The 26,244-nt window shown below is 39.6% G+C and overlaps 1 protein-coding gene and 1 long non-coding RNA gene across 10 annotated transcripts in view; one reads left to right on the top strand and one right to left on the bottom strand.

Annotated features, from left to right (window-relative positions):
- Positions 1 to 8: 8 nt before the first annotated feature.
- LOC144280589 (uncharacterized) lies at positions 9 to 26,244 on the top strand. The gene is made up of 4 exons (XR_013349011.1): positions 9 to 713; positions 21,843 to 21,947; positions 24,291 to 24,353; positions 24,843 to 26,244. It is a non-coding gene; the product is annotated as an uncharacterized LOC144280589 (long non-coding RNA).
- DENND2C (DENN domain containing 2C) overlaps positions 750 to 26,244 on the bottom strand; it is an 83,378-nt gene continuing 57,883 nt past the window's right edge. For 7 of the 9 annotated variants that reach the window (XM_077842761.1, XM_077842766.1, XM_077842762.1 and 4 more), the window contains 12 exons: positions 25,004 to 25,191; positions 21,966 to 22,075; positions 20,086 to 20,155; positions 19,512 to 19,589; positions 18,837 to 18,977; positions 17,929 to 18,077; positions 16,824 to 17,001; positions 11,867 to 11,908; positions 10,852 to 10,957; positions 4,523 to 4,762; positions 4,183 to 4,269; positions 750 to 2,600 (listed from right to left, as the gene is read on the bottom strand). In XM_077842761.1, the coding sequence (XP_077698887.1) occupies positions 2,569 to 2,600; positions 4,183 to 4,269; positions 4,523 to 4,762; positions 10,852 to 10,957; positions 11,867 to 11,908; positions 16,824 to 17,001; positions 17,929 to 18,077; positions 18,837 to 18,977; positions 19,512 to 19,589; positions 20,086 to 20,155; positions 21,966 to 22,075; positions 25,004 to 25,191 (1,421 nt within the window). In that variant the 3' untranslated portion in view covers positions 750 to 2,568. The remainder of the gene's footprint in view (positions 2,601 to 4,182; positions 4,270 to 4,522; positions 4,763 to 10,851; positions 10,958 to 11,866; positions 11,909 to 16,823; positions 17,002 to 17,928; positions 18,078 to 18,836; positions 18,978 to 19,511; positions 19,590 to 20,085; positions 20,156 to 21,965; positions 22,076 to 25,003; positions 25,192 to 26,244) is intronic. The other 2 variants (XM_077842768.1, XM_077842769.1) reach the window with 2 other exon arrangements.

Below are 26,244 nucleotides of genomic sequence, written 5' to 3'. Positions count from 1 at the left end.
TCACGTCGCGAGTTCCCGGAATCAGCAGACCGTCTCTATTTCCTTTCCCCCCAGTGTGCTCCCACTTTTTGCCTCCGACTGGGAGCAGTTTGGAGGGGGAGTGGGACTTTTCGTTCCCCGCAGGAGGCTGGTATCTGGGAGTGGAAAGCTTTAAAAGACTTTTGCAGGAAACTGGCTGCAGGGACTTGGCGGGGAGAGGACGCTGGTTTCCCACTCCCCTGACCTACCACCTACAACCCTTATCTTTTCTGTTTGTGGCGGTTTCTCTCTTCTCCTTGCGCTACTTGCTGTACCGCCCCCCCCTTAGTCGTCGGCTCCGCGAGAACCCTTGCCTTGGGCAAAGGCAGTTACTGGACAGATTCTGCACGTCGGCGCCAGTCGCCCGTCAAAATCGCGAAGCTTTAGGGTCTGCGCAGCAACAGGAGCCGCCCTGTTGCTCTAACGTGAGCCGCGCACCGACTCAGCTCCGACAAACCGCGGCCCCTTCGCCGTCGGGGCGTACCCGAGAGCCAGTCGTTGCCTCCCGGCCCCCGGCCCCCCGCCGCGGCCCGAGACCAAGCAGGGACCCGGGCTGCACGCCCCGCCCGCAGAGCGGTCTACACCGGCCGGCGCCTGGAAGCGCTGCCCACGGCTGGAGTCGGCTTAGGCTACGCTGAAACCGCTCATGAGACAAACGTGCTATCGGTTTAAGCGAAGTATAAGACCTTTACGTCGTAAGTAACTTTATTTAAAATTATCCAAGAGACCCATGGAATTTTTGTGTTTATTCATTAAAAGATCTGTAAACGACACTTTGTACAAATCTTGAGCAACTCTTTTACAAGTATGTCCAGCACTCAATACTTTACAAAAAATAAAACAGACCTAAGAAAAGGAGGCAGCTTCAGGTCACGGGGATAAAATAAGACCCATCGCTGAAGCAAAGGTCTCCTCACAGAGGGACGGTCAGGATTCACCACGGTAATGCCCACCCTCGTTGTATAAACAAGTCCCAATTACTAAGTCTCCCCTCAGGGTTGGAGTGGCACATGGACAGAGATGTCTGGTAAGAGCCCTGCTGGAGTAAGATGCTTAATAAACTTTTTTTTTTTTTTTTTTTTAATAAGACATAGGCTCAGTTCCATTTTCTAGAGTCGTAAGAATTACATAGCACCGGTCTTAAATGGGGTATGCTTCAGATTCATTCATGCACACCTGAATGGGTTGTGAGGACAATACTGTACAAGTCAATAAACTGTATCATAATACAACTTGTAAGGTTTTAAGTCTAAATAGATATTTTTATGCCAGCTAAAACCATCAGCAGGAATTGAAGAGAACAAACTGACATCTGCTGTAACATTTATCAGTGAAAATTATACCATCACTGAGAAGTTCCTCCTTCTAGTCACTAGTATTTTAGATATTAAGGGTTGGGGGGATTATGTGGTGAGTGCCCAGGAATGTTTGTAGTCTGCGTCCCATTTAATTAGGGCAAAAAGACAACAATTCTAGGGGAACCAAAAAGAGTCTCACGTAGGCACCTATAGTTTGAAGTCCTTATCATCAGAGCTGAAAATTGGCTCTGGTACACTTCAGCTTAAAAGAAAACCTTTTCAATAGTTATAATCCCACAGCTCATATTTCCATCTGCAGAACTACCCAATTTCCTCTGCGTTTGTGAATGAATAATCCTGGCTTCAGTTTCTGGCTCTGTTGTATAACTTTGGGCAAGTTACTTAACCTCTTTGGAGTCCAGTCGCCTCATTCGTAAAACAGAGGTGCAAGTATTTCAGGTTGACCTAAAAACTGAATAATAGGACATACATGTACCCCATGTATGGCACCTTGGGGACATTAAGAAAGGGGGGGGGGTAGTTCTCATGCCCTTGAAAGGATATCTTCCTACCAGCCATAATCCCACAAAGTTAATGTTGACAAGCTATTCAAGTGCCACACAATGTGGAGGAGGAGCTGCAAGGTGTCTACTTGTTTAAGATACTCAATAACAGTGTTAACAAATAAGGGCTTCCACATAAGTGAGATTCCCCCAGACAGAACATTAGACTAAAAAATAAAAACTGGAGATACATGATATGTATATTCCTTAGCTCAGCTCAAAGAGCCTATAGGTTTAAAACTGCCATGGTATTTCAGTGATGAGAATTATGTGTGCGGGGCCTACTCTGCACTTCTATCATGTTTCCCCAGTACCTTTCTCTCATCGTGCTCATCTTTGAGCTGTTTTTTAAGAAATGGAACAACAAATCTTTCCCTAGTAAAAGACAAGTGCCTTCACAGACTAATAAGCACATAACACAAAAAATGAGCCCAAGAATCAAATAGAAAAGGCCACTGAAAAAAAAATTGGAGGCAGAGTAATGAGAACATTGGTTCTAGACTACTCCCAACAATCCTCTAGTGATTACTACAGCAGCAACAGGAGAATTCTCCAAGAACCTGGCCCACTTTGTAACCATTTCAACTTTCCAGGATTTTGTAGGCTACTTTAGGGCATCCTGACTCTTGGAAAAGTATTTCTTTGGCACTTTCTGTTCTATTTAGGATGGAGACAGTCAATCAAAGGTTTCATTTCTTCTGCAGGAATTTCATTTTACTTCCTAAAGGGAGAAAGAAGTAGAGTGAACTCTCATTAGTTTATTTTTTATTTACTGTACATTACTTGAGGCAAGGGATTAACAACTTAGTCATTCAGAATGGCCCAGGAGTAACCTGCCATCTCAAGCTGGCATGTGATTTAACTACCAAACAAACAAACCCCAAGTGTCTAATTGTAGAGGTAGAAGAGAACTCAGACATCACCTAATCCAGTGGTTTTCAACCTTGACTATAGTTAAAAATTGCTTGGCCTGATCCCTAGAGATTTCTTGAGCCAGGGGTGGGGAAAATTTTCATTTACATTCCCCAGAGATTAAAATATTGTAGTCAGAGTTCAGCACCACTGATTTGATCTAACCTCATGGTATAAAGATGAAATAACAGCCCAAGGCATAATTTGTCCATGGTCTCTCAGCTAGCTAAGGACAAGGCCTAATTTTAATTAGGGGCATATTTTTCCTTTTGTATTGAAGTATAATTGGCAGACAATGTCCTATTAGATTCAGGTGTACATCATAGTGGTTTGGTATCTTTATACATTACAAAATGACCCTATGATAAGTCTGGTCACCAGGGGGTATATATTTTAATGACCAATATAAACACCATGGAATATAGGTCCTTCATTGTTTTGGCCTATCACATCACTGTTCTCCAATATCACAAAGGATAATAAAAAGTTAATAATAATCGAAAAATCATAAACATCTGTGTTTCTGTTTTTTTTTTTTAATTTTTTTTTAAGATTTATTCATTTATTTATGATAGACATAGAAAGAGAGAGAGGGGCAGAGACACAGGAGGAGGGAGAAGCAGGCTCCATGCAGGGAGCCCGATGTGGAACTCAATCCTGGGACTCCAGGATTGCGCCGTGGGCCAAAGGCAGGCGCCAAACCGCCGAGCCACCCAGGGATCCCCTGTGTTTCTTTCTGAAGTGTAAAATTAGTCTTGTAGGATATCCTCTTTTGCCTCAGATGCCCTCTAAATTAGGTGTTGTTTTTAAGATTTTATTTATTTATTTGACAGAGCTCCCTTGCACAAGGAGGGGGAGCAGCAAGCAGAGGAAGAGGGAGAAACAGGGAGCCTGATGCAGAGCTTGATCCCAGGACCCTGGGATCATGACCTGAGGCGAAGGCAAATACTTAACCAGCTGAGCCACCCAGGCGCCCCCTAAACCAGGTGTTTTTAATCTGGAGTCCTTGGATGGGCTCAGGAGAGTCCCTGAATACTCTATAATTATGTGCAAAATTTGCATGTTCCAAGCATACTTTTCTGGGAAAAAGAAAAGTTTTTATGAGATTTTCCCTGTGATGTGACGTAGAAAAGATTAATAATTATGATAAGCAAATTCTCATGTCATCCGAGGAAAACAGACCCAAGGACAACTCTGATGGAGAGTTGAAAAAGACTTCAACCTCTGAAAAAGACTTCTTTTTCTCCAAAACACTTTGGAACTACAGTCATGGTGTTTGGTCAGTCTGTCTGAGGTTACATTATTGATTTGATTACAAAGCTTTTGTGATGAGGCACACTTTTTGCAAAAGGCTTTTTAGTCACATTATCTATCAAGAATATGCAACTCACCAAGACTCCGCAAAATTCTATTCACCCCGCTGGGCTCAGACTCTGGAATTGTTTCCAAATACTGGAGGGCCCGGACCTCAAACAAACCTACAAGGAAAACTCATGTTGGTGAAATTGTCCAATACTTACTAAAAATCACTTAAGTAAAACTCTGTGCTTAATGCCAATGTGCTTCCATAGTTAAAACAAAATTACAGAAAGAAGTATTTTCCATCATAAAACAACTCAGATTTTGAGCCCATGAAGCTTCATAACATTTCATACTGAAATCAGTATACCACGGATTTCAAACCTTCCAAGTGCTCACTAAATACTGAGGAAGACCTGATGATAAACTGACCTTTCACCCCAGTTTTCCGAAGCTCTCGGTCCTGGATGAAGCCTGCAAACATCTGCGTTTCCATGAAGAGATCCAGGAAGTGGCGTACACTTCGGGAGGTGTGGGATTTACGGAATGGTTCCCTTTGGAATACACGTTCCCCATGCTCCGTGACAGTCATGCTCAAGGAATAATGTCCCACCAGCTCCACAAAAAACCTCACAAATGCCTCAGATACCAGCGAGTTAAGTGTCACATCTACTGCAAAATGAAAGAAAAATAAGGAAGAAAGAAAAGAAAAAACCCCAAGCTTTGTGTTTATGGGAAATTGTTATGAAAGTGATGCATAGGAAATGGATTGAAGGACTGAGACTCCTCATTCTTAGCTTCCTTGCACCATCCACAAAAAGCCAATGGCTAGTATTTTTATTTTCTTCCTACACATACTAGTATTACATCTTTCAGCCTGACTTGCACATCCACTCTTTCAAAGGCCACCAGTGAGAGCCAGCCAAATTTATTTATTTTTAAAAAATATTTTATTTATTCATGAGACACACACACACACACACAGAGGCAGAGACACAAGCAGAGGGAGAAGCAGGCTCCCTGAGGGAAGCCTAATACAGGACTCGATCCCAGAACCCTGGGATCATGACCTGAGCCAAAGGCAGATGCTCAACCACTGAGCCACCCAGGTGCCTGAGAGCCAGCCAAATTTAATCCGCTTTTCTATTTGTCTCTCCTTTAAACTCTGTGCTGCATTTGTGCTAACCTACTCCTCATTCCTCTTCTCCCATAATTTTAGACTTTCCTGATTTCTGGATTCCTCTCCTGGTTTTATGACCAAACACATTTGTTCTTCTCTTGCCTCTTCTTCCTCTCCCTAAGGATGGTCCTCAGACCACTTTTCAGCATTCTCATCCTTAAATAGTTAACCAGCAGAGAGATAGAGCTGGCTTTCCATGTTGATAATATGCAACTCTATCTCTCCAGACCTGATGTCACCGGAACTGACCTTTGACATTTTTTTTTTTATTTATTTATGATAGTCACACAGAGAGAGAGAGAGAGAGAGAGAGAGAGGCAGAGACACAGGCAGAGGGAGAAGCAGGCTCCATGCACCGGGAGCCTGACATGGGATTCGATCCTGGGTCTCCAGGATCGCGCCCTGGGCCAAAGGCAGGCGCCAAACCGCTGCGCCACCCAGGGATCCCAACCTTCGACATTTTTAGGCTACCTACAGGTAATCATCATTTGCTTGTCCCATCACTGTTTAAATGCCGTCTGTCTAAAAGTCAACTCAGGTCCTTTGGAAATGAGTAAAATATGAATCAAATAAATAAAAAATATACATATGAAACCAAATTAATTCTATTTCTCCACCAAATCTGTTCTCTCTCAACTTTCTCATTTCATACTGCAACCATTATTCCATAATAATTTACTAAATGTTTAAGACAGGTCAGGCACTGTATTTAGAGCTTTTAAAAATATAATAATCCAGTGAAGTCAGTATTATTTCTTTTTTACAGCTGAGGAAACAGGCTCAAAACAAAGACATTCTCCAGGGTCAGCTCATCTGGTACAGGGTACAGAAGCTGCCAGACTTCCAAGTCAGTTGATTCTTAACCATTATGATATGAAATACTTTGCCTTTCAGGTTCTAGGATCAAAACTCAGAATCAACTTAGAGTCCTCCTTTTTCTTCCACACCTAATAGTTTTTCTTTCCCTCTTGAAATTGTCACTTGCTCTTTCTATAGGCTCCGTACTGGACTGGGAATCAGGGACTTAGGTTTAGTCAGAGTTCTACCATGAAGCAACAGCATAATGGTGGGCAATTCGCTTTACCCCTTGTGACTTCTCTTCCCGTATCTGTATAATGAGGGGGCTGATTAGATGACCTCTAAGGCCTCTTCTGGCATTCCATTTGATATAAACTAGATTTTTGTTATATTTTGCTCAACAGATGTCCTTCTCATCACTTTCCTTCTGCAGCTGAGAATCCACGGTCCATCACTGCTTTTGCTGTCAACACTTTTTCCCCAGCCTCCCAGTTACTGTGCCATTTCTCTCCCACTTTACAGCAAAATTTCTTTTTCTTTCTTTCTTTTTTTTTTTTTTTAAAGATTTTATTTATTAAAAAAAAAAAAAGAGAGAGAGAGAGGCAGAGACAGAAGTAGGTTCCCCACAGGGAGCCCAATGTGGGACTCCATCCCAGGAATCCAAGATCATGCCCTGAGCTGAAGGCTGATGCTCAACCACTGAGCCATCCAAATGTCCCCAGAGCAAAACTTCTTGGAAGAGTTGTTTATACCTGTTGTACCCTTTCTTAATCTAACTCCCTTTGTTTTTAAAATAATGCTTTTCTAGAACTTATCTTAAATTACTTGGTTCTGTTTTAACGTATATTCTTTTACATGTATAAATATTTCATAAGGTCATCAGTGAAATGAACACACCAGTACTCAACCACAAAGCTTGAAACACAGTATCAAGGTTATCTCCAAACCTCTCTGAGGTGTTCTTCTCCTACTCTCCAATAGAGGGCGACCATTATCAGCAATACTGTGTTTATCATTCCCTAGTTTTATTTATTTATTTATTTATTTTTTCATTCCCTAGTTTTAGGTTACACTTTCACTATATACATAGGCAACCCCAATAACATACTATTAGGTCTTGTACATCTTTCAATATTATGTAACACATACTCTTCTGTAATTTGTTTTCTTCAATATATGTTTTACGATGCTTTTTTTAATGTTATGTTCTGTCAGTGTACGGTTAGGTTGTTTTTAATTTTTGCTATCACATACACTGCTGCTACTTTGAAAACTATTTGCTTATTTCCTAATTATCATGTGGAAGAGTTTCTCTAGGGTATATATCCAAAAGTTGAATTGTCAGGCTGTAGGATATATACACCTTTGAGTTTACTAGATGATGCCTAATTGTTTTTCCAAAGCAGCTGAAGTAATTTGCACATTCTCACCAACGCCTGACCTTGTTAGACTTTTTAAGTTTTGCTAATATGGTGGGTATAAAATGGTGTCTCACTGTGGTTTAAATTTACATTTCCCAGATTCTGATGAGGTTGTACACCTCTTCATATATTTATCGGCCTTTCACTTTTCCTCTTCTGTGAAATGATTGTTCACATCTTTTCCTCATTTTTCTATTGGGTTGTTCATCTTTTTATTATTCAATTGTAGGAATTTTTGAAAATAAATTCTGGATACTGTTACTTTTTTTTAAAAGTCTTTTTGAAAAGATTATTTATTTTATTCATGAGAGACACAGAAAGAGAGAGGCAGAGACATAGGCAGAGGGAGAAACAAGCTCCATGCAGGTAGCCTGATGTGGGACTCAATCCTGGGACTCCAGGATCACACCCTGGGCCAAAGGCAGGCACTCAACCACTGAGCCACCCAGGCATCCCTCTGGATACTATTCCTTTGTTGGTTATATTTGTTGAAAGTATCTTCACCTAGTTTATAGCTTGTCTTTCGTTTCTTTTCCATGGTGTCCCTTAATGATCAGAAATTTAAAAAACTTCACAGTGTCAGGGGCACCTGGGTGGCTCAGTCAGTTAAGCATCTGCCTTCCGCTCAGATCATGATCCCAGAGTCCTGGGATCCAGCCCTGCATAGGGCTCGCTGCTTGACAGGGAGTCTGCTTCTGCCCCCTTCATGGCTTGCACTCTCACATGCATTCTCTCTCTCTCTCAAATAAAGTCTTAAAAAAATTTAAAGTGTCAAATTAGTCTTTTTAAAAATTTCGTGCTGTTTGTGCCACATTTAAGAAATCCATTACTGTCCAAAACATGATATTTTCCTCTATTCTTCTCTAAACTTTTAATGTTTAACTTTAAACTTTATTTATTTATTTATTTTAAAGATTTTATTTTTAAGTAACCTCTACACCCAGGGTGGGGCTCAGAGTCATAACCCCCAGATCAAGAGTCGCCCACTGCCCACTCTACCAACTGAGCAGACTGAGCAGGCCTGAGAGCCCCTACTTTTAACATATATATCTTTAAATCATCAGAATTAGTTTTGTGATAGGGTGAGGTATAGATCCTATTCATTTCTTTTCATATGGAAAACCAATTGCCCTCCTCTTGTTTACTGAATGGTTCATTCTTTTCTTGCTGATATGCAATGCTGGTACTGACACAAATTAAGTTTCCTTATGCTTGTGCACTCTCTATTCTTCCCTTTGCTCTATTTATTTTGGAACCAAAACCAAACAGTCTTAATTACTATGATTTTATGATTAATTGATGTTTTTTAGGGCAGCCCCTTCAATGTTGTTGTTCTTTTACAGAAGTGTCTTAACTATTTTTGTAATTCCTTTGTAATTCCAAAAAAATTTTATAAAAAGCTGAGTGACATTCCAATTCTCTTTTTTTCCCTGTTTGTTTGTTTATTTATTTATTGTTTATTTATTTTTTATTTAAATCCAATTAACATATATTATTGGTTTCTGAAGTAGAGATCAGTTATTCATCAGTCTCATATAACCCCCAGTGCTCATTATATCATGTGCCCTCCTCAACTCCCCACCACCCAGTTACCCCATCCCTCCACCCTCTCCCTTCCAGCACCCCTCTTAGTTTCCTATGATTAAGTCTGTTATGATCTGTCTCCCTCTCCAATTTTCTCTTGAACCTTCCCCAATCTCACTTTCTTCCCATCATCTCACTGAATCTGCTGTTACCAAGGGCTTAGAAGCCCTTCTCATTGTCAAATCCACCAGTCAATCCTTGGTCTTCATCTCACTTGACCTCTTCATACATTAGACATAATAACTATTTACTTTCCTGGGTAAAATAAGCTCTTCTTTCAATTTCTCTAATATTACTCCTCTGTTTTTTTCTTCTCCTTCACTAGCTGCTTTTGTAGTCACCTTTTGCTGGATCCTCTTCCTCCTCCCTACTACTGCCAAACATTGGAAATCTGACCCCACCATTACCAGCCAACCCAGGGCTCAACCCTTAAATCTATTATTTTCTATCTATATTCATTCTGTAGGGTTATCTCATCTGGTCCCACAGCTTTAAAACAGCAACTTCTTCTTCTTCTCCTTCTTTTTAAGATTTTATTTATTTATTTGACAGAGAGAGAGAGAAAGAGAGCGCACAAGCAAGGGGAGAAGCAGGCTTCTAGGCCAAGCAGAGAGCCTGACTCGGGGCTCCATCCCTGGACTCTGGGATCATGACCTGAGCAGAAGGCAGATGCCTAACAGACTGAGCCTCCCAGGCACCCCAAAACAGCAACTTCTAAATGTATGTCTTTAGTTCAACTCTTTCCCCTGAATCCTAAATTCATGTATATAAATGCCTACTTGTTATCTTTAGTTGAATGTCTGCTACATGTTGAATGTCCGCTACATGTTGAATGTCCAATAGGTATCTCAATATTCAAAATGAATCTTTTCATTATTTCTCTAAACCTGCTCCTCTCTTAATGGTCCCTATCGTAAATAGCTTTAGTTTTCTCATCTGTAAAATGGAGATTAAATAAATAAAGATACCTGCTTCATAAAGACATTACAAGAATGAAGGAGGATGTATGCTAAGTGCTGAGCACAATGCCTAGTACAGAGTAAGCTAGTCAGTAAATATTTTTCATCCTTATTCAACAAATACTTATGGAGTACCTACTTATTTCCTGTTGTTTAAAGTACTGGAGATAAAGAAAAACAAATTGTTGCTGCTCTCATGGACCTTACATTTCTAACACATGTGATGAAAAAAGCCCTGGAGAAAAAAAACTAAGGTAGGGGAAGAGGGTAGAGAGCACTAAGGGAACGGGTACAATTTTAAAGAGGATGGTCAGGAGGGTGCCTGGGTGGCTCGGTCGGTTAAGCATCTAACTTGGGCTCAGATCATGATCTCGGGGGTCCTGGGATTGAGCCCTGCATATGTGTGTGTGTGTGTGTGGGGGGGGGGGGTCCCTGTTTAGTAGAAAGCCTGCTTCTCCCTCTTTCCTTGCTCCTCCCCCTTGCTCGTGCCTTCTAAATAAATAAATAAAATCTTAAAAATAAAATAAAATAAAAAGGAATATCAGGAAAGGCCTCACTGAGAAGGTGACATGTGTATGGACCTTCAGGAAAAAAAAGAGCACGAGGCATGTTGGACGTCTCGGACATCTAGGGGAATAGCATTCCATAAATAGAACCCAGAAGGGGACCAGGACATCTGAGGGTTGGCCAGGAAGCTGATTATAGGCTTTCCACATCATAGGCAATCTCATACTTCTGTACATCCTTTAGCAGGATGCTGGGAATTTAGTCAATTATTTACTGCCTTGATTTTGAGTTCTCAGACCATTTATCTCATACCTTGTGAAAAATTCTGCTCCTGAGCCAAGATTTCATTTCGTTCTTCCAAAATCTGCAACAGGGCAGCCTGGAGTTTAGGAGGCAGAATTTCGTCCTCATCAGATACCTTAAGAGAAGAAATTGAGGTATTTCATGACCTGTGAGAGAGACAATCTCAAACACACTAATAAAAGTCCCCAACATTCTACAGGCGATTTTGTATAGATTATGGCTAAACATCTAATCTGAACCTTCCTTCCCTATACTGAGCAAAATTCAGTATGTTTATGGTACACATATCTTAATTACATAAAAAAATAATAATGTCTTATGACATTTTCTCATACCTTTACACCAAATATCTCTCACCTACAAGTCTTACACTATATTACAAGGATCATCCACAAATAAGCAGTGTTTCAAATGTTATGAGCTAATTCTTGGGAAACATTCTTTTCTCCCTGTGTTCAGTGCTCACCAACTTATATACAGGTTCCATACAGGGCGCTTGTTCTAAAAAGGCTTTGCTAACTCTTCCTTCCACTTTCAATGCCCACAATAAATGACCACTTTTTTTTTTTTTTGCCTCTATTGTACCCTGTAGAAATTTCTATTATACCATTTCCAAAACCTTACAGATATGTCTGCTGTCCCTTCCCATTGTTAGATTATAAGGTCTGAGGGCTCAAACTGTGTCATACGCATTTTTAGATTCTGACTAACAGTATCTAGAAATAATCAATGCTGAATGCCTGTTAAATTTAATTAAATTAGAGGCTTATACATCAACCTATCTGGACATCAAAGGAGGGTTACCTTTCTTGAAAATGACATTTGATCTCTTTCCTCCTTCCTTCTTTGGGAGAGACAGCTATAAACCTAACCCAATTTTCAAGTCAATCTTGTATGATTGGCCACAATGTCAAGTATGTGTAGGAACTAAAAGTCTTGCCTGAGTCATCTTCTCTAAGAACTTTCACATATTTTCTGTCCAATTATCCCCAAACATTATGTAATCACCTCATTTGTCACTTACCTCCTGTAAGAACTTGTCTGCACAGAGATCAACTATCAGCACCTAGGGGATAAAGGAGCCAGCTAAGTCAAACCAGAGACATTCAGAGACATACATTAGGCACTGCTAGTTTAGGAAGAGGATGTTGATTCTTTCAAGAAATGGAAATAGTTTTAAACAAAATTAAGTTCAGGGATGCCTGGGCGGCTCAGTTGGTCATGATCTTAGGGTATTGGGATCAAGCCCCACATTGGCCTCCCTGATCAGTGGGGAGTCTGCTTCTCCCTCTGACCCTTCGCCTGCTCGTGCTCTCTCTCATATAAATAAATCAAATCTTAAAAAAATTAAGTTCAAGTTACAGCCCATTTAAAAGTTAACTCTTCAACACATCAAGAAGTCAATTGCAAGTAAAAAAAACCGATAACATCTATACATTAAAATTTACAAAGAGACCATGCCAACCAAATGTAATGTGTGCACTTTATTTGGGATTTGATTCAAACAAACCATTAAACATTTACAAAATGGAGGTTTGAACACTGGGTTGTGCTAATATTAAAGAATTGTTATTAAATTTTTTAGGTGTGGGCACCTGGGTAGCTCAGTGGTTGAGCATCTGCCTTTGGCTCAGTCCTGATCCGGATCGAGTCCTGTATCAGGCTCCCCACAGGAAGCCTGCTTCTTCTCTGCCTATTTCTCTGCCTCTCTCTTTGTGTGTCTCATGAATAAATAAATGTTAAAAAAGTCTTAAATTTTTTAGGTGTGATAATGCTATTGTGATTTTGTTAAAAATGCCTTTATGTTACAGAGATTTATAGTGTAATATTTAACAATGAAATTTCATCAGGATATGCTTCAAAATATGGGAGAGAGGAATGGGTAAGGGTAAAGATGGGCCATGAGTTGGTAAGTACTGAATGAAGTAGGGTAATTGGAGTTATTTTAACCTTTTGTTTACTTTATATATATATTTGAAATTTTCCATAATAAAAAGTTTAAAAAAAGGTTAATACAAAAATCAGCTGTGTGCCTATACACTAATAATGAACTATCTGAAAAAGAAATTAAAAAAACAATCCCATTTTCAACTGCATTGAAACGAATAAAATACCTAGGAATAAATTTAACCAAGGAAGTGAAAGATCTGTACATTGAAAACAGTAAGCATTGATAAAAGAAACTGAAGAATGCAAGTAAGTGGTAAGATATTCTGAGCTCAAAGATGAGAAAAACTGATATAGTTAAAATTTTCATACTATTCAAAGTAATTTACAGATTCAACGTAATCCCTATCAAAACCATCAATAAAGTCATAAGGAAACCTACAAAATGGGAGAAAATACTTGCAAATTATATATCTGATAAAGGGCTAATATCTAAAATACATAAAGAATTCATAGGACAGCAAAAAAAAAAAAAACGCTAAATAATCCTATTAAAAATGAACACAGGAGGGGCATGCCTAGCTGGCTCAGTTGGTACAGCATGTGACTCTTGATCTTGGGTGGGATCTTGAGCTCAAGCCCCACATTAGAAGTGAGTTCACTTAAAAAAATGAGCAGAGGAATTGAATAGACATTTTTCCAAATACACACAAATTAGCCAAGGGCACATGAAAAGATGCTCAATGTCACTGATCGTCACGGAAATACAAATCAAAACCACAATGAGATATCACCTCAGTCAGAATGGCTATTATCAAAAAGACAAGAAATAACAAGTGTTGGTGAGAATATGGAGGAAAAAGGAAGCTTTGTATATTGTTTGTGGGAATGTAAACTGGTGCAACTACTATGGAAAACAGTATGGAGGTCCAAGAAATCAAAAATAGAACTAACATGTGGATGTGATCCAGCAATCCCACTTCTGGGCATATATCCAAAAAAAAAAAAAAAGGAAGAAGAAGAAGAAAGAAGGAAGAAGAAAGGAGGAGGAGGAGGAGGAGGAGGAGGAGGAGGAGGAAGAGGAAGAAGAAGAAGAAGAAGAAGAAGAAGAAGAAGAAGAAGAAGAAGAAGAAGAAGAAGAAGAAGAAAGAGAGAGAGAGAGAAAGAAAGAAAGAAAGAAAGAAAGAAAGAAAGAAAGAAAGAAAGAAAGAAGATCTTGAAAAGAGATGGGCACCCCCACATTCAGTACAGCATTATTTACAAAAGCTAAGACATGGACATAACCTAAGTGTCCACTGGTAGATGAACAGATAAAGAAAATGTAACACAAACACACAATGGAATATTATTCAGCCATAAAACAGAAAAATCCTGCCATTTGTGACAACATTGATGGACCTAGAGGGCATTATGCTAAGTGAAATAAGTCAGGCAGAGGGGTGCCTGGGTGGTTCAGTGGGTTCAGCAACTGTCTCTGACTCAGGTCATGATCCTGGGGTTCCTGGGATTGAGTCCCATTTCAGGTTCTCTGCTCAGCCGGGAGGCTGCTTCTCCCTCTCCCTCTGCCTGTCACTCCTCCTGCTTGTGCTCTCTGTCAAATAAATAAAATAAAATCTTTTTTTTTTTTTTTAAAGAAATAAGGCAGAGAAAAAGAACGAACGTATGTGGAATCTAAAAAAACTGAATGCATAGATACAAAAAACAGATTGGTGGTTGTCAGAGGTGGGGGTGGATGATGGGTGAAATGAGTGAAGGTGGTCAAAAGCACAAACTTTCAGTTATAAGATAAATAAGACCTGGGGTTGTAATGTATAACCTGGTGACGATAGTTAACAATACTGTATTGTATATCTGAAAGTTGCTAAGAGAACAGAGCTTAAAAGTTCTCAACAGAACACCTGGATGGCTCAGCGGTTAAGCCTCTGCCTTTGGCTCAGGGTGTGATCCTAGAGTCCCCAGATCGGGTCCCACATCGGGCTCCCTGCATGGAGCCTGCTTCTCCCTCTGTCTGTGTCTCTCCCTCTCTCTCATGAATAAATAAATAAAATCTTAAAAAAAAAAAAAAAAGTTCTCAACACAAGAACAAAAAATTGTTAATTGCGTGAGTTGTAGTTTATTGTGGTAATCATTTCACAACATTTACACATATAAATTATTATGTTGTATACCTTAACCTTAATACAATGTTATATTTCAGTTATAGCTCAATATAAAAAAGGTGGGGAAAAAGGTGGGGGTTAACATAACAGAGTATTGGGGAAGAACAATCTTTCCAATAAATGGTAGTAGGATAGTTGGCTATCCATATTTTAAAAAATGACCCCTACCTCCTATCATATACAAAAAAATCAAGTCCCAGGATTCAGAACCAAAAATTAAAGTCACTATAATAAAGCTACCAAAATTTCCAGGAGATGAAATAGGAGGGTATCTCCATGAAGTTAATATAAAGAAAAACAAACAGTTCACAAAAATAAAATAAAATAAAACCTCACACTAACCACAAAGGAAAAGAATGATAATTATACTATGTTAAAATGAAGAACTTCTGTACATTAAAAAACATAATTTTGGAGAATAAAAAGGTATGTCACAAAGAAGCTGATATCCAGAATATAAAAATACCTCTTACAAGTCAATGAGGGTAAATAATCCAGTAGAAATAGACAATGAATTTTTAACAGATGATATTCAAATGGCCAATAAACACAGAAAGATGCTCACTCCCAAAAGTAAACAGGAACAACAGGAACCCTTGTGCTTTGGTGGTGGGGATTTAACTTGGCAGAACTACTTTGGAAAAAATTTTACTGTATTTACTGAAGTTGAAGATACGCTTAACCTATAATCCAGGAATTCCAAGTATATACCCTAGAACTGCATGCACATATGTACCAAGGGACATACACAAGAATATTTAGAGCAGCATAATTTGTAATAATCCTAAATTGGAAACAACTCAAATGCCTATCAACTGCAGATTGGATAAAAAGTTATGGTACATTCACACAACAGAACACTATCCACAATTAAAATGATCGAATGACTATTAAACTCACCAACATGGATGAATCTTAGAGACATAATGTTAATCAAAGGAAGCCATACAAAATATATGTGAATCCATTTATAACAAGCATAAAACCAGGCAAAGCTGAACTACACTGTTTAGTAATAAATGCCTAGGATGTAAAATTATAAAGAAAAACAAGTAAATGATCCCTATAAAGGTCAAGACAGTGGTCACCTTTCACGGAGTGTGGGGAAGGGAACAGTGATAGAAGGTGGCATGATGGAGACTTCTCAAGGTGCTAGCACTACTTCCAGGGCTGTGATGTTTTCCTTCTTTTCCAACATGAGTTACATAAGCATTCACTTTGTGAATTCACAGAGCTATACATTTTGTTTTGACCACTAAATTGTGGGGGGTAAAGGAAGAGGGAGAGAGAGAGAATCTTAAGAGGCTCCATATCCAGCATGGAGCCCGACTCGGGGCTCCATCTCACAACCCTCAGGATCATGATCTGAGCTGAAATCAAAGTCACTTAACCGACTAAGCCACTAGGCAACCCTGAAACAATTTTTTAAGTTAACCCAAAGTAGTTCTTGTGTTTGACTTAAACAAAAAGACCTACTTTCAGAACAACACAAGAATTAGCCCATCTATTGTAAACAAGATCCAAATTTGGATTCCTGTGTACTACAGAATTTTTCTCACTTTAATAAAAAGATAGAAAAAATATGATAGCATAGTATATTAATGACTATGCATTAATATTCATAATGACTATGTATTAATATTAATGACAGCTCCATCATTCTTTTTAAGATTTTATTTATTTATTCCTGAGAGAGAGAGAGAGAGAGAGAGAGAGAGAGAGAAAGGCACAGACACAGGCAGAGGGAGAAGCAGGCTCCATGAGGGAGCCTGCTGTGGGATTTGATCCCAGGTCTCCAGGATCACGCCCTGGGCTGAAGGCGGCGCTAAACCGCTGAGCCACCAGGGCTGCCCCAGCTCCATCATTCTTAAAGGCGATTTGCTTTCATTTATCAGTGCCTTGTGTTTTCCATAGGTACTATTTCTCCCATCTCACCTCTTCAATGGGTAGGTCCTGGAGTTGCGGTAAGGAACAAGACAGGATTCCAATAAGGAATGGAGTAGGTGAGCACACAATGTCAATCATAGATGCTGGTAGGACTGGAATGTAGGTATGCTGCCAGGTGAATGGATATAGTGTGGCAACTACAGCATGGCCACATTTTGACAGGGTGCTAGCCAGAGAAGAAAGCAAATGGTGTCACTTACTGAGCAACACAAGGAGAATGGTTCAGATATTATGTTACAGAATTACAAACTGACACTGCTTAATGATCAGTGATGACAGATTAATGATTCTGTGATTACCCATTAATTTTTAACATTTTATTTAAATTTTTAACTTAATTTACTGAAAAATTTTTGTCTTAACCAGTTTTTTCCCATAATTTATGTTGCTAAAAAGTAGTGTGTACTTAGAAAAGCAATACCAATTTTTAAAAAAATCTGAGGGATCCCTGGGTGGCGCAGCAGTTTGGCGCCTGCCTTTGGCCCAGGGCGCGATCCTGGAGACCCAGGATCGAATCCCACGTCGGGCTCCCTGCATGGAGCCTGCTTCTCCCTCTGCCTATGTCTCTGACTCTCTCTCTCTCTCTCTCTGTGTGACTATCATAAATAAATAAAAATTAAAAAAAAAAAAGAAAAAAAAAGATATTCTTAAAAAAAAAATCTGAGTATAGTTGACGTACAATGTTATATTATTTTCAGGTGTAAATGTAGTGATTCAAAGTCTCTATACATTCTGCTATGCTCACAAGCATAGTTACCATCTGTCACCTTATAATGTCACACTATCACTGACTATATTTCCTATGCTGTACCTTTTATTCCCATGACTTATTCATTCCAGCAATATGAATTTTTTCATTAACATGAATTTTTAACAACAGTTTAAGTAAAACACATTTAGAAAGATATATGAATTGTAATCCCAAAGTCACTGCTATAGCCTAATGCAAATAGCTTTTGGATTATTTACCATTTGGAATTATCCATGTCATTAGGTAACTGAGATCTACAGTTTTTTTAATATGCCCAAATCTTAAAATAGTGAGAACGAGTAAAATACCAGTAGGAAGTGACATATTTTACATATTTATCACCTTAGGCTGTTGGCAACAAAGATTACCCTCCGTTCCAACAGGAGGGAGGCACAGACCCGGATGAGATGGCACACACTCAAGCACTTAAAGAGACATTCAAAGTCAACATGCTCCAATCGGGAATCCAGCGGTCGGCAGAGTTCAATTGACTAAAATGAAAGCATCTGAATCAGGGGAGTTCAGATCGGAAAACAATCTCTAACAATATCATCAATGGATCCTGTCATTCTCTTACAGGTTAAATTCTAGACAGAGATTTTGCCACAGAGTTTGTGAAGCTGCCTATACTAATCCCAAGAGCCAACACCTTATTATTAATATGATTTTTAAAAGACCTTTATTTTTTTAAGTAATCTCTACACTGAACATGGGGCCTGAACTCATAACCTCAAGATGGAGCAAAATTTATTTTGCCCTATAAATTTCAGCTAAAATCTTTAATCCCACCTGATAATGGCATATATAATCTTCATTTGTCACACTGAAATTATTGCGAAGGGGCTCAATCTATGAAAGACAGAAAAACTGTGGCTCCTGGGTCTGGAGGGTCAACTATCTCACAGATCACCCGGACATTTCTCCAGTGTTCTGTAAGACTAAAACATTCTGCACAGTTAGTTAATGGAAAAGAGAAAACTATGCCATGAGGCTTCTGGAAACTGTCTATTAGTGTTAGCCCTGCTATTTGGTGGCTATCAAATCTTTTGGGGACGCCTGGGTGGCTCAATGGTTGAGTGTCTGCCTTTGGCTCAGCGTGTGATCCCAGGATCCAGAACTGAATCCCACATCAGGCTCCTTGCAAGAAGCCTGCTTCTCCCTCTGCCTGTATCTCTGCCTCTGTGTGTGTATGTCTCTCATGAATAAATAAAAATCCTAAAAAAAAATCTTTTCAAAGTGAGCTAACTTACCCCATCACCAGCGCCAGGGAGGTAACTCTTAACTGTGATGGTGCGTCCAGGAGCCGGGAAAGGAGCTTCCATGACACTTCGCATGAATGGGTAAACCAGGGCTGGAGACATTTCTCTTCTCTTCTCTACCTCATCCAAAATCTGCACATGCAACATATGTTATTTTTTTAGGGATTTGAAAATGCAAGGAACTGCCAAACATGATGCACAAACTTGAAAATCACACCAAAAGATTTTAAGGCAAATTTCTCCACAAATAAATGTCAATTAAAGGCATCATCTCTCTTGGGGATATCTTTACATCCACAAGAAAAATTACTCAAATAAATCAACTCATTTTTAGAAGAGAAGCCCCTTTCATCTCACTAAGGTAAGGGCAGAGAAGATAATCTTGCTGGGTGGGGTCTGGGAAAGACAGGAGACAAGATAAGCCTCAGGCCATGTTCTCCTTGAAGCTGGGAGGTTTGGCAAGCCAAAACGAGGATGACATGACAAGAGTATCTGGATTAGAGGCCTGAGAGTCTCTAGACCCGCAGCTCTACTCTCCTACTGAGAACCTTTTCTAGAGTAGTATGTTAGAGTCTCTGTCACTAAACGTTGCCTAGTGACATCATCAGAAACAAAAACTTACTCAGAAAAGCACAGCACTTTCCCTAGAGTTCATGCTGCTCTCACCTTGGAAAAAAGGTTGAAGCAGCCGAGGCGACTAACCATGCAGTACACCTCAGGTAGTCGCTTCCCTTTGCCTTCTGGCTAAAAGAAAAAAACAAAGCAAATATGAAGCACATCTGTTCATTCTAACTATTAATGCTCTCTTAGTAACAGAGTAGTAACCAAGGCTCTCATCCCCACTGACGAATGGGGAAATGCTAAAATATGATAGCATGATTTATTCCAGGTTTAGTGGAGGCATCTAAGCAAGAAGAAAGTAACTCAGGGCTCCCATGATTGGCTCATGGAGGTCCATCCCTTGAATAGACCCAGACTGATAATCAGCCACTCTGTCATGATTTCTTCGTCTATTACAAACAAATAAAAAACAGGCAAACCAATAAATAAAATAAGTCCATACCCCTCTTATTCTGGAATACTGCAGCTAACTCCAAACTTGCTCTTACTATTTAAAGCTAACATAGTTTCTTTAATACATGGATCATTAAGCAGCCCTCAAAGTCACCTAGAAATCAGGTTTCTGAAGTTCTTAGTCTGACTTGACCAACCCTGCCTGTAGCACAAATCTGGTACTTACCAAGAGCTTCTTACAGTAACCAAACCAACGGCTCCCATCTTCACCAGTTAAGACAAAGGAGAATGTTTCACTGAAAAAAATAGTCAATAGTTTGAGATCTACACACTGCTTATACCATTCTTCATGGAACAGATAATCGAAAATTAATGTCCAATAGCAGTCATTTTGTGATGTGAGAGGAGCCATTAATATTACATTTATTACAAGTCACCTTCCTCCTGAGAGGAAATGTCCAAGCCTGAGAACATCTTGCCTTGCACTGAAGTGAGAGCATATTTACAGGAGGAACTGCTGATGCCACTGTCTGCTTTTACTTTCTTATTCATCCAGTGTAGCTATTAATCAAGTCTACTTTCCTTTTGTAAATATCCAATTTAGTCTAACGTTTAGATAAGCTGTGAAGGACTTGGATAAGTTATTTTTCCCTTCCAAATTCTTCTACTTAGTTCTGAGAGGTCCCTATGGAACAGTGATAGGTAAAGGATTATATTCTTTTTTTTTTAAAGATTTTATTTATTAATTCATTCATGAGAGACACAGAGAGAGAGGCAGAGACACAGGCAGAGGGAGAAGCAGGCTCCATGCAGGGAGCCCGATGAGGGACTCGATCCCGGGTCTCCAGGATCATACCCTGAGCTGAAGGCGGCTCTAAACCGCTGAGCCACCCGGGCTGCCCCCCAGGATTATATTCTTGATGTAAAAAAGTTAATAGGAAAATTATCAACTCCTCACTGGAAACACAGGCAAAAGATCTACATAGGTAATTTTCAGAAAGAAGACCAAGAAAGAAATTCACTAATAATCAAAGAAGTACAAATCTGAACAGCCAATATATATATGCCTATATATGGCCAAAAATAAAGATGGAAAATAAATATGTCAAAATATTTAATTATCATCTCTGAGTACCAGAATACCAGTGAATTGTAATTTCTGCTTTTTATTTACTCTTCTGTATTTTCCAAATGTTCCAGGAAAAAGTCCCATAAAACTTGTTGGGTGGCAGAAGTGGGCACAGTTATGGAGCAGCCAGGTCAGTGTGAAAGAAGCTGTCTGTGCCGTAAGCAGTACACCTGACACCATGAGAGTGTCAGGACTGATGGCTCAGAAAGGAGAGTGGCCATCAGGCCAAACTGGTTAGGAGACACAGCAGCTCAGATGAGAGGCAATGTAGGTGGAAGGGCAAAGCAGCTACTCAGGCAATGGGTGAGACTGTCCGCCAGCAGGGTATCTACATGTCACATGGTTCCCAGAGTTATGTTTTTCAGCCTTAAGAGCATGGTCAGTAATTACGGTTCTGAACAAAGCAGGTATGTACTAACAAGCAGGATTCAGAGATGCTGACTGTTTATTAATTGAACATGGTTCCCTTGAGATACCAGGAAGAAATTCTTTATCTTTCCTTCTCAATATACTCATACCTCCCAACCTGGAGCCTCCATTTGTACAAGACCCACAGCGGGAGGTACACCATGGGCTGTGGCTTCTGTCCACTTGAAAGACAAACAAGGTACAGATGCTGTTCTGTTTCATCTCCTTCTAAGGAGGGTTCCAAAGCTCAAGTCTTTTTTCCTTTTGTTCACTTGCTGGCATTTCTGAGTGTATGTAAAACGGAACTTTTTTTCCCTTCTGTAGAACTGGCACACTACAGAGATTCTCAAACTTGTTTTCCCTTTGACACTGAAACCATTCCATGTTTTTCTTTTTGTATGCACATAGGAAATGTTCTAATTCCGTTTGTTCCTGTCCTCCCACAGCATCCTTGACCTGCCACGGTGTCCACACAGCTGTATAACTGCTGGCTTTACCCTTTTCTCAAACATTCTGATTCTACTTTTGCAGTTCTAACAAACAGAAATCAGGTAAAGGAGCCTATTTACCTCTTGAGTTCTGAGGTTGGCACCCAGTCCTTTGAGTCGGGAAAACAAAATTTGGGAATGACTTTGAGCCTCTCTTCTGTGTCTTTGGACTGCTTAAAGCCATGATCACCCTGAAAAAGATAATGTGATAGGTGGCTAATAGTCTATGTAAGTGGAGACTAGAAATACAAAACGGCCTTGTCTCAGGAAAAGAGGTCTCTGATAAGCCTGAGTAGTCATCTCAGCATGGTTTTGTGTTGTTTAATACAACAGGAAGGCCAAGACCAATAATCACTGAAGACGCAACTGAGAACAGAGTTACTAAGAATAAAAAATCCTATTTTTACATAGAAATGGTTACTTGTGGAAATCCTATAATCTGATGTTGGAGAGGTGCCTGGAAATAGTTTCTAGTCTAGAAGTAGAATCTTATTTTAGGATTCACATACTAGAGGAAACACAACAAATAAAAATTGATTCTATAATAGCAAAAACCCAGTTAGCACCAGATAGTCTGATCAATAATTAAAGATGTTTTGAAAAAGCAAATGAATGTTATTTAGAAAAGATATTATTTTTAGAGTCTATCCCATATATAATCATTCCCCTTAGCATATAATCTTTTCTAACTAATTATGGGTTTACAACTTCCTATAAAATTTTAGCATAGAAGACCCTTCCATGCAAGTCTGGTATTGTATGCCAAAGAACAATCTAAAATTAGTTAAACCAAGAGATATTTAAAAATTAGTATAAAACAAGCAGATAATAAGTCTACTAACCATATTACCATCTTGTAACTAATACAATGTATCCTTTAATTTAATTTCTAAACAGACCATGCAGCCATTCTGAGTCACTTGAATATTAAGCTCTTCAGAAACAGAAAAGCATTATAACAAAATTTTAGTTGTCTCATACTCTGTTATTTTAATATTATTAAATGACTCACAATCATCTTCATCTAAGGTTTTCCACAACACAATCAAGAGAGACTTGATCAGCTCTTTCCCACCTTAACTTTTAAGGAGCCTAAAGCACAAAGATGCTAAGTAACTTGTTTAGAAACATTTCTGGATCACTGCCAGAGTCAACTGCGCCCTTATCTGGTTCTGAGTCCCTTAATTCAGGCTTTGTTGAAAACAGGTTCAACCTCAAGCTTGCTTTCTGCAAATGTAAGACTAATTGAAAATAGGGAAAAAATTAAGCTCTTTATGGGAAATTTGATTCCTCAAGACTATCTGGATTGCATTATTTTATTTATTTATTTATTTTTAAGATTTTATTTATTCATTCATGAAAGATACACAGAGAAAGAGAGAGAGAAGCAGAGACACAGGCAGAGGGAGAAGCAGGCTCCATGAGGGGAGCCTGATGTGGGACTCGATCCCGGGTCTCCAGGATCACGCCATGGGCCGAAAGCAGGCGCCAAAGCACTGAGCCACCCAGGGATCCCTGGATTGCGTTATTTTAGACTTCTATGGCTCAGTGTTGTGACACTGTGCTCTCTCAGGCTACACTGAAGAATTTTATAAGAAATTAACCACTGATTTATTTACAGTGGGAATGTTGTTGAGCACTTTTTTTTTTTTTTAAATGAAAGGTTATACAGGAAATGTCTCTTAGATTTCATTCCAGTACAGTCGTGGTGTACACTGACTTTTTTGGTGAAACATGTAACTCAGGGTTTAAACCCCAAATCCTAAAGCAACTGAGCATATTAACTTAAACGAGAGAAGTGGTCCACACAGGAAGATGGAGTGTGAGTAAATGTCCCTATGTAAAGGGATCACTCCTTACCAAGGCCAGCTAGATAATCTGCAGAGCATAGTGCAAGATCAAACTGTGGACCCCTTGTTCAAACAGCAGGAAAAAGGGGCTGCCTGACTGGCTCAGTCAGTTGAGCATCTGCCTTTGGCTCAGGCCCTGATCCAGTTCCAGGATCAAGCCCTGCATGGGGATTGCTGTTCAGTGGGGAGCCTGCTTCTCCCTCTCCTGCTCCCCCTGCTTGTGTTTTCTCCCTCTCTCTCTCTCTCTCTGTGTGTCAAATAATAAAATCTTTTTTAAAAAGCAGGAAAGGGATCCCTGGGTGGCGCAGCGGTTTAGCGCCTGCCTTTGGCCCAGGGCGCAATCCTGGAGACCCGGGATCGAATCCCATGTCGGGCTCCTGGTGCATGGAGCCTGCTTCTCCCTCTGCCTGTGTCTCTGCCTCTCTCTCTCTCTCTCTCTCTCTCTGTGTGTGTGTGTGACTATAATAAATAAATTAAAAAAAAAAAAACAAAAACAAATAAAAAGCAGGAAAAATTAAATAGACAATAAAATATAAAACTTTTTCTTCTCTTCTAGGGTGTCCCAACCTACAGTGGGATTTCTATTTGCTATTTAATATTATGCTCCCTCAGGCATAAGGTAGGAAAAAAACAAATAATATTATTAGTAACAGTACCACTTATCAAGTGCTTACGATACGCCAGGAATTGCATTAAGCACTTTACATATATTATCTCATTAAACCCTTACTAATAACGGGTAACATTCTATAGTGCTAACTATATGCTAAACACTATCCTAAGTGCCTTATATAGCTCATTTAATCTTCACTACAACTCAATGGGATAGACACTATTATGATTACCTCTATTTTACAAATAAAGAAACCAAAGCACAGAGCAGTTAAATAACTGCTCAAACTTAAGAGCTAGTAAGTGGCAGATGCAAGAGTTGGCTTAGAGTTCATGCTCTAAACTGCTACCCTTAGTGTGCCATATTTATCATTCTCCTCATTAAGAATGAGAAAACTGAGGCTTTGCAACTTGCTAAGGGGCACTTAGTAAACAGCAGAGCAAAAAATAAAAAACCAACTTGGATAATGAGTTCTTTTTTTGCCCTTGTTTGAAGCTCAAGCCTGACAGGAGATGTCATCAGAACCATCTACCAGATCCTACAAGAGGTACAGTAGTAGCAAAAGCTGCTTGAAATCACAATAAAAAGAAGACAGGAAATAAAATACACACAGAGGCATAACATTCCCAAATGCCTCTTGGTCTCCTTGCACCTACCTTGCTAGGGAACTGCTGTATGACCTGGGGAATGTAGCTTATTTCTGATGGTTTCTTCTGTAGAGACACCACCACAAAAAGTTCAAAGAGCTGCTGCTCCTGTAACTCAATGAGATCCCTCTCCAAGGTCTGGTAGTGAGGGTTCCTCTTGGAAGACTGCTGCAATTGCGCTAAGCGTTTGTGGCGATCTGCAATGAAAGCAGGGAGCCTTGTTATTCCTTAGTCTTCCCTCTAGCACCCAGAGGTCATGAACCATAATGACTAATTTCCACTCAGTCACTGATGACTGAGTACTGACTAACCAGTGCTGGCCACACAGACCTGGGAGGGCTGTGACATACTCAAGGAACAAGTGCGGATTCTCACGAGCACCTAGGGGCCCAGCGGTGAGATTCCATGTCCCAACCTATACTCTATGTATGTCCCAACACGTATTTCTACACTGTCCCATCTTTCATGGCATAACACATGGAAAACGTCAGGTGAAGGCACTGGCCCAACAAGAGACACCATTGTTGGGACCCTGAATTATCTCATACACACACACACACACACACACACACAAAACCCCACACACATGTGTATGTGTTTTGGGGGGGTGGGATTTGATAAAAGAACTGAGTCCTACATAGGCTAAGTACATAAAGGGATGAGTCTTATAAAATTAAAACAATAACTATCCTCCCATTAAGGGAACTGTTCTTTTCCCTTCTCTCCTTGGCATATATTACTAATAATGGGCATTTGCTTATATATCAGTATATGGTGCTAAATGAAGAGGGAAAAAAATGAAGCAACAGAAGACATCTATCAACAGACTATTTCTTCAAATAATGAAATTATGGAAGCATACTAAATATTTAAACAGAATGAGCAGTTTCATTCAAAACTGGATAGCATTTAGCCTTTATTCTCACTTATTTCTAAGTTGTGAATGATTTGGGGGCACCTGGGTAGCTCAGTGGTTGAATGTCTGTCTTTGGCTCAGGTGTGATCCTGGAGTCCTGAGATGGAGTCTAAGGGAGCCTGCTTCTCCCTCTTTGCCCCTCTCTCTCTGTCTCTCATGAATAAATAAATAAAATCTTTAAAAAAAAAATTCATCTTGCAATGGCTCCCTGGAATTATCCAGTACATTTAGTGCTCTAGGCAAAGCTTCACACTCCAAAGGGCCCAGTTCAAGTCAAGAAAGTTTTAGGTCCTGTTTCTCAGTAGCAACACTGTAATATTCGTCATCTTTACAT

This window comes from Canis aureus, chromosome 12 (genome assembly GCF_053574225.1).
Source record: "Canis aureus isolate CA01 chromosome 12, VMU_Caureus_v.1.0, whole genome shotgun sequence".
In the NCBI taxonomy this organism is placed as follows: Eukaryota; Metazoa; Chordata; class Mammalia; order Carnivora; family Canidae; genus Canis; species Canis aureus.
Note: the sequence above shows the minus strand (reverse complement) of the source record. Positions and strands in the feature narration are given on the sequence as shown.